The 18,960-nt window shown below is 37.6% G+C and overlaps 1 protein-coding gene across 1 annotated transcript in view; it reads left to right on the top strand.

Annotated features, from left to right (window-relative positions):
* UST (uronyl 2-sulfotransferase) overlaps positions 1-18,960 on the top strand; it is a 102,858-nt gene that overhangs the window by 70,929 nt on the left and 12,969 nt on the right. Inside the window, exons 6-7 of the mRNA XM_015815920.1 lie at positions 10,392-10,489; positions 11,506-11,663. Coding sequence (XP_015671406.1) covers positions 10,392-10,489; positions 11,506-11,663 — 256 coding nt within the window. The remainder of the gene's footprint in view (positions 1-10,391; positions 10,490-11,505; positions 11,664-18,960) is intronic.

The raw sequence follows: 18,960 nt of genomic DNA, 5'->3' as shown, positions 1-18,960 counted from the left end.
AACAAACTGTTAGCCAAAATAGTTGGATCTTCCTATAGCTGCCCCAATTTGAGAAAAATTAAAATGATAAATAGAGAGTGTGTGTGGGAGGGGTGTTGTTTAAAAATAGTTGCCCTTTAGAAATTTCCTCAAACTTCGATTCCTTGACTATTATGATGAATAGAAACTTATAGTGGTGATCCTTAAAAACAATGAAGTTTATCATTCCAAATTTCTTTTCTGGTTTAGGAAACTCATCCAATGATCAAACTAGCTGCTGTAACAATGTTAAATCATTAGGAAATGTAGTTTCCAAAGGCTGTGACTCTGTTCAGAGCAAATATTTCCCAGACTTTCATATACTAATGAGACTGCTATACTTCCTTAATAGTCATTGAGGCCTTGGGAGTTATGATAATATTCATAAAATTTAAGAGATTTGAAACAATTAAATTTTAACTATCTTTTCCTTTGAACTGCTAGTCATGATCATGATTGCTAGTCATGTTCAGTCATTGCTAGTCATATTGAAATTGACAGACTTCAGCTACATCTGGTTCTGATATTCATGTAATTATATTTATCTTTACAATATACTGGAAATACTTGTTTTATAATTAAATCCTGGCTAAAACATTTCTCATATATTGTATAACTGTCCTTAAGACAAGAATTTGCTCTAGGAAGGAGAGGATTATAGGGTAGGAATCTTTCCTGTAATCCCTGGAAAAGGTTTTGACTACATTTACAAACTCCAAAACAAGTTTTTATATATACAGCAGTCTCTTGTGGTTATGTTTTGTACAACACAATATTGAAAAAAGGCCTGCATCTATGTAACTGACAGAATGTTACAACAAATATTTCATCCCCTTGATATCATAAAATTACCACAAGTGGCTGCCATCAAAGAATATTTACAGCAACTGTAATGATCTCACATACAATTTTTGTCTAATGGAACTCAGAACTTCTGTCCTAAGTCATAAAGATCATAGGTCAAGGCACCCATGTGACTAATTTTACAACATTTTTGTGCCAATCATGAAGCAAATGCCACAACCATTTAACAAATCAATATATTCCCATGTGAGGTTTTTTTGCCAGAAATTGACCATTTACCAGAAAATGGTAAAAAAACATTGTAAATTGTGTCACATAACCATAGAACACCGCAAAAGGCCATAAAGGTGAGCCAGTTGCCAAATGGCCAAAATGCATTCATGTGTTTGTGTGTGTATGCACACACATGTACGGTCACTCGCCAGAACTCCAGAACTGGATTGTAACTACTGTACTTGGAATTCTCAGTAATTTTTCCTTTTTCCCCAATACAGTGTTTCTCAACTTTGCAATTTTAAGATATGTGGACTTCAACTCCCAGAATTCTCCAGCTGGCATGCTCACCAGAAAATTCTGGGTATTGAAATCCACATATCTTAAACACTGCTCTAATATGAAGGGATTTTTTTAAATTCAATCATTTTTTCTGATTGTACAATGGAATTGTGACTGTTTATAGGATTTTATGCGAAAAACAGTCATTTTTCACTCTACCAATCTAGTATCGACATTGAAATACTGTTGTTGGCTTCATTGTAGTCCCCAGTGACTCTTACCCTTTCACAAGACACCCACACAATCTGGCATGATGCGCTGTCATTGGCAGACCCTCTTCCAACAGGATTCACGGAGGAATTGTCCTGGCTGAAGAAGCCTGGCTTCAGTTGAATTGGTTTGCATCACATCTGCTTACCATATGGTTCCTTTTAGCTATTTTCTTGCATTCATAACCAACAATCAAATTCTTCTAAAATTGAGAAATTGAAATTTGAAGAAATGTCTTAACGTCTTAATTTTTGTCTTGATGCAAGGGTAGCCTGGATTTCATTGCTTAAAGAGTAAGCTTATAAATCTTCCATAGGGATAGGATTTTGCATGCAACAAAACACTTCTTTCTGTCACCTGAGCTCCCCCTCTTGACCTTTATGGTTTTACCTGGGACAAAATTCTTAGGAAGTAGGATAGCAATAGCACTTAGACTTATATACTGCTTCACAATGCTTAACAGCCTTCTCTAAGTGGTTTACAGAGTCAGCATATTGCCCTCAACAGTCTGGGTCCTCAATTTTACCAACCTTGGAAGGATGGAAGGCTGAGTCAACCTTGAGCCAGTGAGAATCAAACTGCAGGCAAGCGGCAGTCAGCAGAAGCAGCCTGCAGTGCTGCATTCTAACCACTGCACCATTACGGCTTATGGGATGCTAAAGAAGCATTGGGTTGCCCAGTCAACTAATATTTTTGGAGAGGGTGATGATTGTGTAGATGGGACCTTGGACCAGGGGAGAGATGGCTGGGTCAGGAGAGTTTATGTATTTGTTAGGCAGCGAGTCAGGCAGCCAGGAATATCATGATGACAAATGTGTAAAGGGAAATATGGTGAGAATTGGGAAGGTGGACCATTCTTAGGTAATGCAGTTCCAATTAGGTAATGCAGTTCCAATGTCTTGTACTGGTGTCATGTTCCAGCTCTTGGTACTTGCTCCCAATGCCTGGTCATTGTGCCTTAAGAGGACCAGCTGCTATTCAATGGTACATCTATCTCTAATAAGGTTTTCCTCATCTAATGATGGAAGAGACATTACCAAGATTTGATTGGGCATGAAGGGCAATGTCAGCTATATAAGTTTGTCCACATCAGGAAATAGATTGCACAAGGTGCCTAGAACTCTACATTATTGAGAAAGGCTGTACAAGTAGTCCTCAACGTACAATCACAATTGAGCCCAAAATTTATGCTGCTAAATGAGACATTTGTTAAGTGAGTTTTGCCCTACTTTACAACTTCTCTTGTCATAGTTGTTAAGTGAATCACTGCAATTGTTAGGTTAGTAACATGGTAGTTTAAGTGAATCTAGCTTCTCCATTGACTATGCTTGTCAGAAGGTTGCAAAAGATGATCACATGACCCTGGGACACTGCAACCTTCATAACTATGAGACAGTTGCCAAGCCTCCGAATTTTTATCATGTGACCATGGGGATGCCGCAATGGTTGTAAGTGTGAAAAACAGTCATAAGTCACGTTTTTCAGTGCCATTGTAACTTTGAACAGTCACTAAACAAACTGTTGTAAGTCAAGGACTACCTGTATTTATAAAATCTTCAAGTCTGGCTGCATTTTCCTTTCCCTCCCATTTATATCCCAGGGTGCCTGTCTGAATCACTTTCTAATGCTTTCTCTTTGCTGTGGGCTCAAAGCATTCTCTAACACCCATCGTTGTCTTAATGGTCTCTGCCTAGTTTATCCAAGGTCATCCCTATAGCTTCCTATAGCTTCAGAGTGTATATGAGTTCTCCTCTCTGAAATGTGTTAATCCAGGGTTTAAGTATGCTGTGATCCTGTGATAGAAGTGAGAGGAGGCTGGAGGTTGTCAGTATGCTGCTGAGTGCTATAGTTGGGTTAATGGTGGAAGTCCCCTGGTTTAGCGTATTGAAGGACTTTAATCTGCCTTCCTTAGGCACATAGGCAGCTCAGGACTTCATGGCCATTATTACAGCTAATAACCTGACCCAACATATTAAGGGATCAGCTCACAGTGGGGATTACACATTGGACCTGTTTTTGTCTTGAGGACTCTGGAGTTAGGGGATATTACCACAAATCCTTTATCATGGACAGATCACTCTATGTTATCTGGAGTCCACCATGATTGTTCTCTGCTGCAGGGAGGAAGGACCTGCTTGTTCAGTCTTCCCCAGGTGCCTGATGGATCCAGTAGGATTTTAGAGGGAAGTTGTGATTGTCCCTGAGTCTCTATTCTGTGATCACTGCTTGGAATGAGAGGGCAATGGTGGCCTTGGACTGATTCACACATGTGTAACATACTTTGCATGTGGACTCTGATTGGCCCTCTGGTTTATAGAGGATCACTGGGGGATAAAGTGACAGAGGAGATACTGAGAGAAAATAGAGACTAAATCTGAGCCATAGGTAAAAGCTTTATTTATGGCCTACCATGTGGCAGTACCATGCTTCTGTTTCTGTTCTTAATTTGAGTGACACCTAGTGACCCTCTTCAGGGTGATCTAGTTCCTCCTGGGTAAGAAGGAGCAGGGAAATATTTGTGGGGTTGCTATGAGGATTATTGAGACTCTGGTCCATTTGTACTTCGTTTATAGTAAATATTTGTCAACAGGGTGGTTTTAGCATAAACTTGCTGAGCATTGACATTTAGAGCTATACTTTTTCAGCAACTGCAGTGCAAAATGTGTCACTTCTTCAAGTCGTTTGTGAAGTAAATTGGCAAGCAGACATTGATAATGTTGAGGGAGCTAGATGCTGTAATGTCAGTGTCTTTGTGGCAGCAGTCACTGCAGTGTTCATCAGGACAGACAAACAGGACAACAGTACTTACTCTGCCACTGCCTCCAATCTCTAATCTCTTAATTCAGATAAGAAGCACACTCAGGAGTACTAACTCTGTCTTTAAAGGTTACTTTAACACAGTGGTTCTCAACCTGTGGGTCGGGACCCCATTTGGGGTCGATTGACCATTACACGGGGGTCGCCAAGCAAGGCTGTCCGCCATTTTTTTTGTCCGCCATTTTTTCCCCTTTTCCGGCGGGTGCCTTACCTCCCTTGGGCTGGGCCAGCTGGTGGTCGGCCTGCTCCGTCTCTGCCGCTTGCCAGCTACGCCTCGGCCGGCGCAGGGGGCAAAACCACGCATGCGCGGTGCTCCCGGGCAGGGAAAGTCCTCTACTTACGACAGATTGGGTAGTCCTCGACTTACGACCGGTTTAGTCCTCGACTTACGACCAGTTTAGTCCTCGACTTACAACCGGTTTAGTCCTCGACTTACGACCGGTTGGGGTCGCGGCATTAAAAAGGTTGAGAACCACTGCTTTAACACAACCTTTCAAATCTGAAACTCATCTCTCCCTCCCTCCCCCTTTGAGACCAAAAAACTAGGGAGGGTTCCTCCTGAGACATTTGCCATTCCCTCGTTGCTTCTGAGGTCTCCGCTGCCTCTTTGCTTACCATTGCCTACTCTGTGGCTTTTTCTTCAGTATCCCAAGGTCATTCCCATATACCATTACAGACCAGCATTGGATATAATATAGAAGTGCTGGACAGGAGATTTAAAAGGTGCAGGGCAGTTTTAGGGTGTGTGTAATTATAGAAAGAGTAGAATCAACAACCTTTCAAACACATACCATATTCAAAATCTAAATAGCCATCTCAGGAAAGAAACCTATATACCGTAACTCTTGGGAAATATGTGCAAACATAACACCAATGCTGAGAGCCATTCGTAATCTTCTGAATGCTCGATAATGTACACTTCAGAGTAGTGAATACAGAATTATGTTTTATTCGCTCACTTATTTTTACTGAAGTATGAATTGAAATGTTTATGCAAATTATTTGAAACGGCTTTTTTTAAGGTGAAAGTGCAAACAATATATTAAGCACTTTTCAAACTGTTGTGTCTTTTTTCCAGGTTTTTGCAGCTGCTTCATAACTGCTTCTGCTTTCTTACTAGCGAAATGAAGTATGCACACATGTAAAGCATCTGTGCAAACCAGGGAAAAAGTTGCAGTTTTTTTTAGTGATTTGAAGAGAGGTGCTACATATGTGCTCAGTCTCCTGTATTGCAAAGCATCTCTTTCAAAAGCCTTACATAATCATATAATTTGCCCTTTGGAATAAATAACTGAAACAATCAGTTCAATAAACGGATAGGCAGTTCACTCTCATTATTTGGGCTTATTTCTTGGTTTTGGTTTAAGGGAAAATTATTACTTCTGTGGCTGACATTGCTTGCTACTAGTTGTCTCAATCACTAATATATTCATTTTATTCTACACCTTTAAAACTTGAGAGATACAATGGGTGCTTGAGAGTAGCATCTACAGTTAATAAATGAAAATTTTGCCCCTCTTTCCTTCACTCTATATTTTTAAGATAACTTGCCAGCCCTTTCATACATGTTTTAATATAATTTTGATCGAACCCTATAACAAGAAGATAAAAATTAATGCAAACTAATATAAAGTAAAGAAGAAAAACAAAAAGAAATAAATCAAAGAAGAAGTAAAAAGTGCAGAAAAAGAAAAACAGTTGAAGAAAAATAGAAAAGAAAGATGAAAGATGTAAAAAAGAGACTTGCCCAATATCCTTCACTGCAGTTATAAGTACAAATTTATTGTAACCTCTTTCTCTTACAACATATTACTTTTTTCTATAATCTATCTTGTCTAATCATCAAAATCACAAATTCTTTTTTTTTCATTTTTATATAAAAGGTCCATAATAGGTTTCTAGTCACCAATAAATGTAGATGTCTTTTTCTCTAATCGAAAACTGACTCTAATCTAGTCAGCTTATCCATTTCAGCAAAATCTATCAGCTTTACCCACTATCCCTCCAGTGTAGGTAATGTTGAATCTTTCAATCTCTGGGCATAGTAATCTTGTTTTATTATTCGCTTCCCTGGCTCCTTTCATACGTGTAATGAACCAGAAAGTTTATAGCTTTCCTTCACAATAGTGAACAGCACTCGAGGACTATTAGATTGAGGAAATTTTGGTTGAGTTTTCAACTTTTATTTTCTTTTTTGAGAAAAAGAGCAGCAAAATATAGTTGTATGATGATGAAACAAAATGATGAAAACAGGAAAAATGTTAAATACATACTTATCTCAGATGACAGATTTAGTTTCCTTGTTAAGTTGCTTAAAGAGAAAAATACCACAAGTTGTTTTTAAATCTATAGAGTAAGGTAGTTGTAATCAGTACATCTGAAAGCCACAATTAAACACTATCTCAAACACACAAGTCTGAACTACAGTACTATAAGAGGATCAGATGTTTGATATCGCTCCACATCATCCTTAGCAACAAGCTTCAGAATGCTCTAGAATATGAAATTGCTGGTGACAAAAGAGAAGGGCAGAATGAGTGACTTAGTCACAGGATATTCTTACACTATTTTTCTCAAAACATTTTCCAATTCAGAAAGTTTATGTGGCTGCATACTAAATAAAAAGTATATGAGGAAAAAAAGATATATGTCAGTTTGTAAAAATAGTCAATATCCTAATTGACAGAATGGACCAATCCTGTACTCTAATGCGTCACATATTGACATGTACTATATGGGAGCCAATGTGGTATAGTGGTTAAGGTGTCGGACTAACACTGGTGAGACCCATGTTCAAATCCTCCCTTGGCTATGGAAACTCAACAGGTAGGGGCAATTCACTGTCTCTTAGCCCATCCTACCTCACATGGTTCTTTTTATAAGGTTAACATGAAGGAAGATACAATGTAAGTTGGTTTGTGCTCCTGGAGTAAGAACAATGTAAATCTGACATTGATAACAGTGATATTGATACTTATAACCTGAGCTGCTCACCAATAATAGTTTTTTTTTTTGGCTGTTATGGTTTGTGTGTAAGAGCTGCCATGTTCTTGTTTTCTTTGTTAATTTTTCCTGGCACTCTAACACTGAACATTCTATTTCCCCAAATCTTTAAAGAATCTCCTCATTGCTTACGTGCCACAGCATTACAGGTTGTAAGTTGTAATACAATTGCAGCAAGAATTTCAGTTGTTAAGCAAGGCAGTTAAGGGTGTTGAGCCTGATTTTATTTGCCATAGTTGTTAAAAGAATCACTGCGGTTGTTAAAAGAATCACAGGGTTGTTAAGTGAATCTGACTTCTCTCATTGTCTTTGCTTGTGAGAAGCCAGCTGCGAATATCGCAAAGGGTGGGCCCCATGACCCCAGAACACTGCAACTATTATAAATACAGGACAGTGGCCAAGCACCCAATTTTTGATCATGTGACTGGGAATGTTGCCATGATTGTAAATGTAAGGACCAGTCATAAGTCACTTTTTTCAGTGCTGTTGTAACTATGAATGGCTTCTAAATGAATGGTTGTAAGTCAAGAACAGCCTGTAGAAGAGAGTGGAGGGGAAAGGGAGTTGGATGAGAAGACCTCCAAAGGTCCCTTCCAATTCTTGTTATTCTGTTACTGTGGAGTAATTCAGATATATAGTTTATTTAACTTCCATTAATTCTAGCGACTGACAAGCATTTCCAGATTAAAATTTAATGTCAAGAATTTTATATTTTAAAAATTGTTGATTGTCATTTAGAAAATATAGCAATATTACCGTTACATCTAATTAATTGTTATGGCTTCATTCTGTTGGTAGCTTAATTAATCTAGGGCAAATCGCCTTCCATTTTCAACATTTTTCATCCTTTTGTCATGGATAAGTTACATTCAAGGATGTAGCAATAGTTCTTAAAAAATTTAATGCCAATAGTTTTTTTTACTTCCTACACAAGGTTGTTTTTTTTCAGTATAAAATATTTGAAAAAGGAAGATAGAAGAGAAGTAGCAAAGTGTCTTCGGATAAGTTTTCTTAAAGCAGGAACTTTGTTCCACTGTAATAAATGAAAGAAATGATAAGGTGATTTGGAGAGCATTAGATCTTTACATCTTTTGTATAAATTCAGGTAACTTTTATCCTTTTTATAAAAGGCTATTGATTTTGTAAATATACATTTTTTTTCTGTACGAATGGAAGAAATTTAAAAACTATTGCTCTCTTTTTTAAAAAGGATTTTTAAATAATGACAAGTAACATGGGGAAAAGCTCTATATTTGCAAGAAAAGTTTGCCACTCTGCAGGGAGATGATTATTATATGCTCAAAAGTAGAAAGATCCTACCCACAATGGAATAAAACCTAGTGAAGATGATGGAACTTGCAGAATTGCAAACTGTGTTCCTTGATTAGAGAGAAGGCAAGTTTTATGTTTATTGCTGACTCAAAATCCCTTTTAGACCTTTTTGCATGAATAGAAAAAATGATATTATTATGTTTTTGATGTTTAGCAAAAATAGTTAACAGAAAAAAAGAGAGCTTTTTGGTAACCTTGTAGTAAAAGTTAATTTTGTAATTGTACTTAATTGTACTTAATATTTGCTGCAAAGAAAATCAGAAGCTACTTTCATTCTTTCTTCTTGCCTTTTTTGTCTTTGTCTTTTTTCTTTTTTTCTTTATAACTAGTTCTTGTTAGTTTTAAATTTCTATTCAAAACTCTTAATAAAAAATATATAAAAAAAGAAAGTTTACCAGTGATTAGTTTTGAACATTACTTTGCCACATGGATATTCCCCATTTGGTTTTTTGTTGCTTCTATCAGTTGACATCTTCATCAGCTTTATTAATAATTATTTATGAAGAAAAAGGGATTATTTAATAAATAGTTGCAATATTATAAAAAAAGTCTTAAATTTTTGAGAATATTTGTTAACTTTATTTTTCTTATCAACCAATGTTCATCAGTGTTTTCAAATAACCTAAATTGTTTTAGGTTGGGGCAAAATTAATCCAGTTTGAAAGGATTTGCATGAGGAACAGTATGGAAACTATTAAATATGTAATATATTGTATATATAAATTTAATATACAAATTTGGTGAGATGAACTACTATAGCTGTAGAAAAATCAGAAAATTCTATCATCATATATTTTAAAATTGAAACTGAGCTTAAAAAGAAGGAAAAACTGCTAGCTAAGAAAGGCCAGTTGGAAGACTTAATCATCTGATTGATAAAATGATAAAATGTCATTTTTCCATCAGCAGGCAAGGAATTCTTTTGAAATAATGTTTCTGGAAACAGCCAAGATAAAATACATTGCTGTAAATGCAGTATAATGATATCTTTTAATTATTTAAGCAGAATGAAGTAAATGCCCTGTGAAATAGTATGCTTTAAGTGCACATTTGTAGAACCATTAGCTTAGTGATATTTCTGACCTTTCCAGTTTCAGAATGTATATGAAACATTAGAATGTACAATATTTCAAATGCATTCATTGAATAATATTCCAGACAGTACTGTGAAAATGTTTTCAATTCTCTATCTCATTTTTGGAATATATCTCCAAATTTATTCAGCATGCAGAGTACCCCTGAAGACTCAACATGCATGTAAACACCATGCCAAATGCTTTATATATTGATAAAGGAGAATATTTGTAGCTCAAGATTGAAATGAGGGGTCCTTGGTGCTGTCTGAGCTTGGTTGTTTTTATGCAGATATGATATACTGGTATATAGTGTACACACACACACACACACACTATATAATTTAATATATTTTTTCAAGCAGTTATTATTGCTTAAAAACACTTTTTAAAAACTTGAAATGCAACTGTGCAATGCAGAAGCTTCTCTCAATCAAGAAGGTTTAGCTGTTTTAATAAAAAATACAAAATGCTTTTAGTGTATATGTACGCAGTATTTGTTTGGATTACTGTATTCAAACCACTCACTTTAAAGGTTTTTTTTTATTCATTTCCTTCTATTCTTCCCCTCGCTTTTAGGATATTAATGTATGTATTCTTGAGAACTACCCTGAATGTTCCAATCCCAGGTTATTTTATATTATTCCATATTTCTGTGGACAGCATCCAAGATGCAGGTAACTTACAAACTTACCTTTTCTTCTGGGAGTTGAAGTCCGTGAGTCATAAAAGAGCCAAGGTTGCCTACCCCTGTCCTAGACTTACGACCACAATTGAACCCAAAACTTCTGTTGCTAAGTGAAACATTTGTTAAGTCAGTTTGCCCCATTTTATGACCTTTCTTGCCACAATTGTTAAGTGAATCACTGTAGTTGTTAAATTAGTGAAATTGTTGTTAAGTGAATCTGGCTTCCCCATTGACTTTGCTTGTCAGAGAGTCGCAGAAAGTGATCAGTTGACCCCAGGACATTACAACTGTCATAAATATGAGTCAGTTGCCAAGTGTCTGAATTTTGATCATGTGACTGTGGGGTGCTGCAACGGTCCTAAGTGTGAAAACTGGCCATAAATCACTTTTTTCAGTGCTGTTTTAACTTTGAATGGTCACTAAACAAACTGTTGTAAGTCGAGCACTACCTGTAGTGTATTTCTTTTTAGAAAAAGCACAAATAGCTTATAGAAATAAGTTGGACTTCTTTCCTTATTGAAAAGCCTCTTAAGATTGACAGTCTTCAACTTTTCATTACAGCCTGTTCTTAGATGAAACAAAATATCAGAGAACTCATTACTTACGTATTTGACTTAGCAAAATAGCTGAATTGGCTTTGTTACTTTGGATGGCTGAATGTAATGATATTATACTGGCCCTGTAGGCACCCTTCTCCAATGCACAGTCCCAATGTTTTAGACTACAACTGTTACCAGTGTGGCTAATGAGAATAATAGTCCGATGATTGGAGCTATACTGTAATACAAATCATTTGGAGTACATATGTTATGGAAAGCTGCCTATAGTGTATATCAGCATCTCAAAAACCTAGTTACAAGGTACTTTAGAACATTCTAATAAATATGGCTCTGAAGCCTTTATAATTATCATTAAAAATTACTGTTGTTTCATGTGTGGTGATTTATATTCTAGCAGACTATGTGTTGTGTTTAGTTTGAAGAATATTGTTAACTTTTTTTTAAGGGAACCTGGTGAATGGGCCCTCGAAAGAGCAAAAATGAATGTGAATGAAAATTTCCTCCTTGTGGGCATTCTGGAAGAATTAGAGGATGTGCTGCTTTTATTAGAAAGATTTTTACCTCATTATTTCAAGGATGTACTCAGCATCTACAAAAACCCAGGTAACTCTCTTGATAGTACATCACTAATTGTTTTTTATGGTTCAGAATAAAAGCTGCTGCTCTACTTGATCTCTCTATTTATTAATTTAATTTAGGAAATCTATTTATTTGGCATATAGGTCAGTCATTTTATGAAAGGTATATAATTATCGTTATCAGACTGCAGTTGTTTATTGTATGCTAGTTAGATTAGTAAAAATTTATTTGTTAGATTTTCTATGTTCCCCAGGAGTTCAAGACCGTGTAGGTCTTCTCTAGTCTTCCCGACATTGATAACTCTGAGTTTGGGCTGAAAGATAGTAAGTGCCCAAGGATACTCAGTAGCTAAGAACAGACATGAATCTGACTCTCTTTGTTCTAAACAAATACTTTAACTAGTATATATATATATGGCACTCTGATATTTTTAATAGGCTACAGTGGAACACCAACAACCTAGCATCTTGTTTTTATGCAAATAACTTTGAGGTTGACTAATTGTTATGAGAATAAGGAAGTGGCTGAAATCATGGTCATTTGTAAAATGTGTTCTCTTTTAGTTGTTAGTCATTCAAACTGTTGTTACAAAAAAAATGGTTATACAAGAAGGAACCAAGATAAACTCCAGATTGATATCTAGCCCAAGGGTCAGGACTGACTTGGTACCATCTAACTTTCTTCTGTTGTTGAAAGAAGAGTATATAGAATACAATATCTCCACCACCAAAAGCAGGTAGATTGAGATGATGAAAATAGGATGACTGCCTAATGCCCTCCAGAGAGTTTCCATGGCTGAAGATAAATTCGGACTTTTCCTAAATCAATTATTTAACTACTATGCCAAGCTGGCTCTCTAGATTCTAGTGCATAAGTCAGTCCTTAATGTTTTTTTAAAAATTAGGCTCAACGTTGAAAGGGGAAATTGAAGGAAACTAAACTAGGACAATAGTCTGTAATTGCATATACATGTATACAGTATACTTAACTTAAGAATACCCAAATGACCTGGACTGATTTCAAGTAAGGAAAGCACTGGTTAGTTTTTGGAATAAGAGCCCTCTGGGGGTGCCAGGGATGATGGTTAGATGGTGCATTTGAAAGAAAGCATTCCAGAATTGACAAAGCCCTTCCCTAATATTGCGAAGAAAACCAAATGGATGCATCACCAGAACCTAAGCTTAATTCAAGGATGTCCTTTATATGTTTTTGGTCTAAATATTTATCTATATAGTTAAAATATAAAATGCATGCTTGAAGAATAGTTTCTCCTCTGAAATGCTTTGGAATTCTTTTGGATGTAACAAACCGAACAGTATTTTTTTCTTTTAACTTAAATGTCTTGAAGTTAAATGTTTTCTCACATAAGGTTTGAAAATCAGATTTCATGGACGACAAAGAATTAAAGTTCTTTTTTTCAAAAGTTCATCTTAATATAATAGGTCCTATTGTGGTCCTTTCTTGTCACAATTGTTAAGTGAATCGCTGCAGATGTTAAGTTAGTAACATGGTTGTTAAGTGAATCTGGCCTCCTTACTGACTTTGCTTGTCAGAAGGTCGCAAAAGGTCACATGAACCTGGAACACTGAAACCTTCATAAATACATGCCAATTGCGAAGCATCCAAATTTTGATCATGTGATCACGGGGATGCTGCAACAGTCATAAGTGTGAAAAATGGTCATTAATCACTTTTTTTTAGTGCCATTGGGACTTTAGGAGAACTACCGGTACTTGTATTTATAGAATTCTATTGATCCTATTCGTATAAGCTTGATTTGGCCAGAAGGTGGCACTACATCTCTTCTTTTCTTTTACAATTATAAAATAAACCCTTAAAAAGCAAACACTGCATCAATTTGCCCTCTGCATTGTCAGATTTTATATTTTGTTAAGAAAAAAACGAGGGAATAGAAATTTCTCCGGTCCTTCCTTCAGAATATGTAAGAATCAAAATTATCTAGAGTAATGATAATCTTAAGAAGGGTTATGTAGCACTTTTTAAAAACAACTTTTATTTTGTTCCTTTTATAAATATAGCTGGAACACCGCTGCTTGGGGTATTTTCATATAAAGAAAGAATAACATCTATTAATTAAAAAAATGTTGCTCTAATGTTGATTTAGGCACAACAACAAAAAAGAAACCATGCCTATAAATATAAATTACATATTATTTATCTAAACAGGAGCCATAAGGCTTCAATCATTCGTGCATCTAGAATTGGTGTTTATTACAGTGCGTAAAAATTCATCTACATGGGTTTGTCACTAGCATTTGCTATTCAATAGTCACAATTAAAGTAAACTTAAGAATATGAGAATGGAGATAAATGTGCAATCAAGCACAATATTTTCAGAGCAGAGGGAAAACAGAGGCTCATACTTTCATCATGTAACAAAAAGTGACATTTCTAAATTCAAAATTGGCTGGCTCAAATTGGATAATAGCAAGGAAATGTATAAAGCTATATATAGCAGTCACTGCGACCAGTAATTGCATAGATATGGCTCTCAATACTTACCAAATTAAGTATGAATCAGATAATGCCTAGATTTTGTAGACGTGTATTTTTTAAAAACGCCTTTTTTTTTTACAAACAACTGCAAAAGAACCTTGAAAGTAAGCTGAGATAAGATGGTGGCAGAGAAACAGAGCAGCCCACCAAGCAGCCGGCCCCCAGGAGAGGTACTAGAACTAAATCTACAACAAAGAAACTGCTATATTAAGAAACCAGATGTGAATATTGAAAGAAATAACCCCATAGTGCATAGGCCATAAAATAGGCCATAAAATGTCAACTTCATATGTTAAGTCAAAAAGAAACAATTTCTATAAATATAAACAGGAAATTAAATAGGAAATGTGTGTCAATCTGTTTTTCTATTTGAGGCAAATGCCTCTTCTATTGAGTAACAAAGAAATCCAAACCTAAAGCTGCATAAGTGGAAAAACAAAGATTTCCATTCTTTCTTCTCCCACTCAAGAAAACCCTGTTGAGAAAGCCTGGGAATGACCTTGTTCTCAAGCCTCTAGTCCAGCGGTTCTCAACCTATGGGTCGCGACCCCATTTGGGGTCGATCAACCATTTCACGCGGGTCGCCAAGCAAGGCTGTCCGCCATTTTTTTTGTTCGCCATTTTTTCCCCCTTTTCCGGCGGGTGCCTTACCTCCCTTAGGCTGGGCCAGCTGGTGGTCGGCCTGCTCCGTCTCTGCCGCTTGCCAGCTACGCCTCGGCCGGCGCAGGGGGCAGAACCACGCATGCGCGGCGCTCCCGGGCAGGGAAAGTCCTCGACTTACGACCGGTTGGGTAGTCCTCGACTTACGATTGGTTTAGTCCTCGACTTACGACCGGTTTAGTCCTCGACTTACGACCGGTTGGGGGTCGCGGCATTAAAAAGGTTGAGAACCACTGCTCTAGTCTATGGGTTATCCCATATATATAGAACGACGAGGACAAGAGAATAACCTGCTAGATCAATGCTAAGAATGCTTTAGTGGGCAAGCAGAGTCTTGCTAAAGATTCCCATTATGTTCCAGAGCCGTGACTATATAACCTGTGGAGCCTCTGCTATTGCCATGTACAAAAGGCAGAGAGAGAGCAATACTCAGCTGTTCAAAGACGTGCCTTGTGTCAGATAATCTACTTGAGAGCTTAATATGTTTCCCAGGTAGACTGGTTTTTGTGATGAGTTATTGACCATCATTGACGAAGTGGGGATTTTCCTGCATATGAGACCATACTGTGGCTGAGCATTGTACAATGATTTCCATGATAAAATTGAGGAAAAGGCTCATCCTATCATTAGAAAATTCAAATGCATCTGTTTGCGGTTAACTGTTCTAATTATTGGAGCTGGTGGGCAGAAGAAATGACCACAACACAAACTATCCTAATAATGAGAAAATAGCTTACCCAAAACAGTTTCCCCTGGTTTGTTGTTGTTATAGAATTTGTCTAATGCATATAATAAGCATAATTTAATGTAACTAATATATCAGGAATAGGATTTGGGAACTCACCAAGGATATAGAAACTCAGAACAAACAGCAATTGATTACATCTCTTTCTCAATAACAGAAGATGAAAAGCATTAAAGGCTTCTGGTAGGCCGTATGCTACTGAAGCTCTTTTATGGTACCCCCACACTTGAGATCCACAAATCCATAAGGTATTTTAGATGGGAAAGGCTTAAAAGACAACCCAAATTTAATACGGGTGGCTCTCAGGTTACACCCATTTGTTCAGTGGCAGTTCAAACTTGCGATGGTGCTGAACGAGAGAGACTTAAGACCAGTGCTTAGAGTTCCACTTGTCACATTGTCCCTGCAGTCATGCGATCACAAATTCCAACATTCTCTCACCATTCCAACAAGCAAAGAGGAAGCCAGCAAGTCAGAAGTTGAGGTTACGTGAGATCCTTGCTTAACAACCTGTACTGTCTTCGCTTAATGACAGAAAACAGGATTGCTATCATCAAGCTGCATAATCCCGCAACATCAACCTTTACAACCATGTTGCTTAGCAATGGCAGTTCCAGTCCCAATTGCCATCATAACCGAAGGACTACCTGTAGCCTATCTCTCCCATATTGACCGTACAATTACAGCAGACTTAAGATTTAAATGGCTCATACAATATCTAAATGGCTTTTTTTCAGGAAGCTTTATAAGATTGATAAATCACATGTAACAAAGTTTTTTTCACCTATGCATCCTTTGTTTATAAGTATTAAAATGCAAATATTCAAATATAAATAAGATAAATTTCAGAACTGCCTAGCTGGGAATAAAATAACTGTTAACTGAAAAGAACATTTACAAAAGAATGCAGTACTCCAGGCAGATTACAGAATGGTGTTGATTCTCCTACATATAAAGCACTTCTGCTCAGACTCCTGGAAGAAGTGTTGCTAGGGTACTAAATTATATTATAAATTGCAAGTGTAGCTTAAGGGCAATTATTATTTCTTCATGCATAACCTGAAATATAAATAAAAAGACTAAGACTACACAGAATTCCTGAAACTGTACAGAGTAATAAAAAAAACCTACTAGATTTGATTTAGCACCACATCAAAAAAGAACCCTTCTTTTGTTTCATTTACTGGCCTTCCTCCAACTTTGTGGAAAGAATCTGCCTACCTTAATCAAAGGTTTCTGAAGAGATGTAAATCCCCAGCTTCGGGCCATAGAGTTCTGTCAGGGTTATCCACTCAGGTACTGTTCTCTGATTTTTTGTTTGTTTGTTTGTTTTAAAAATCACCTCTTCAGAAGATGAGGAGACTGGAGTAATCTGACCTTGTACATGACCAACAAATAGTTCTTGACTTACGACCTTTCATTTAATGACTATTAAAAGTTACAGAGGGGCTCAAAAAAAGTGAACTTGTAACTGGTCCTCCCACTTACGATCATCACAGCTTCCCCACGGTCACGTGATCAGAATTTGGGTTTTTGGCCACCAGCATGTCTTTATGATGGTTGCAGGATCTTGGGGCCACGGGATCACCATTTGCGACCTTCTCAGCCAAATTCCAGCAAGCAAAGTCAATGGGGGAAACCAGATGCATGTAATGACCACATGATTTCTGTTGTGTCCTGAGCCTGCAAGAGGCAGGCTTGGGATGTTGCAAGAGTCCCGGGCATTTGCAGAAGCTGCCCGGGACCAGACTGAGCGGCGCCAGCCTTGTGCGCATGCGCAAGGCGGGAAAAGCCCGCCTCATGATTGGTTGAGGGTATAAATAGAGGCCTGCGTGCCTCTGCTCTGGTTGTTCGTAGAATGGAAGCAAACAATAAAGACTTGTTGGAGATGTTTCGTCTCAAGCGCCATTATTCTCCGGACTTAACACTGGCGACGAAGGTGGGATACAGTCTCTACAGCTAAGAAAAGCTAGAAGACTCACCCAAAGAAGTCCGGAAGAGAAACGGCGTGGAAAGTCAAGCTGAAGTCACTGGTCATGCACAGGGCACTTCACCTAGTGCAAGAAGCAACGGGGATAACAATACAAACTCTCCAAGTCTGAGAAGGTCACTCAGGGTAAGAGGCCCTCCCAAATACCTAGCCGATTACATAAGGTGAGCAGGTATATAGCAATTGCTGACCTAAAAGGACTGGCTGGTTGTCTTTAATAAAACAAGGTCGGTGGGGCCACTGGCTCTGGTTCAAAAGAACAGTCCCACACCTTATACGTTGTGTATCATTAACTCATCATTAATTATATTACCATCTATAGGATGGCGTCCATGTGGGTGCAATCTTATTTCATCCAGGGGGAAGGGGTGTTGTGTCCTGAGCCTGCAAGAGGCAGGCTCGGGACGTTGCAAGAGTCCCGGGCATTTGCAGAAGCTGCCCGGGACCAGACTGAGCGGCACCAGCCTTGTGCGCATGCGCAAGACGGGAAAAGCCCGCCTCATGATTGGTTGAACTTGCCCGGGGATCAGAGGGTATAAATAGAGGCCTGCGTGCCTCTGCTCTGGTTGTTCGTAGAATGGAAGCAAACAATAAAGACTTGTTGGAGATGTTTCGTCTCAAGCGCCATTATTCTCCGGACTTAACAATTTCTTTATCAGTCATGGCAAAAAAGATCCTAAAATTGGTCATATCTCACTTAATAACCACATTGCTTAGTGACAGAAGTCCTGGCCTTGATTGTGGTTGTAAGTCAAGGACTACCTGTATGTTGAATCCAGAAACAAAAAATTAGACACTGATTCATAACAAGATTTACAAGGGACATGATAGCAGTGTTCCAATATCTCAGGGGCTGCCACAAAGAAGAGGGAGTCAAGCTATTCTCCAAAGCACCTGAAGGCAGGACAAGAAGCAACCTAGAACTAAGGAGAAACTTCCTGACAGTTAGAACAATTAATCAGTGGAACAACCTGCCTCCAGAAGCTGTGAATGCTCCAACACTGGAAGTTTTTAAGAAAAGACTGGACTGCCATTTGTCTGAAATGGTAAAGGGTTTCCTGCCTGAGCAGGGGGTTGGACTAGATGGCCTCCAAGCTCCCTTCCAACTTTATGATGATGATGATGATGATGATGATATGTGGAGGTCACTATTCTGAAGAGTTTTAACTCAAGTCAGATTACAAAGGAAGTAGGCACAGATTATATAAACAGCTAATATAGAGATGAATTATATATCTGTATATAATTCATCTCTACATTATCTGTTTATATAATCTGTGTCTACTTCCCTTGTAATCTGATTTGAGTTAAAACTCTTCAGAATAGTGACCTCCACATATCATGGCTGAGATGTGCAATATAAATGTTTTAAAGAAACACATTTCGTGTTTTGGTTATACCTGTATGAT

The sequence above is a fragment of the Protobothrops mucrosquamatus genome, unplaced genomic scaffold (genome assembly GCF_001527695.2).
Source record: "Protobothrops mucrosquamatus isolate PMUCROS unplaced genomic scaffold, P.Mucros_1.0 scaffold385, whole genome shotgun sequence".
Taxonomy (NCBI): Eukaryota; Metazoa; Chordata; class Lepidosauria; order Squamata; family Viperidae; genus Protobothrops; species Protobothrops mucrosquamatus.
This window is presented reverse-complemented; position numbering and strand designations above follow the sequence as displayed.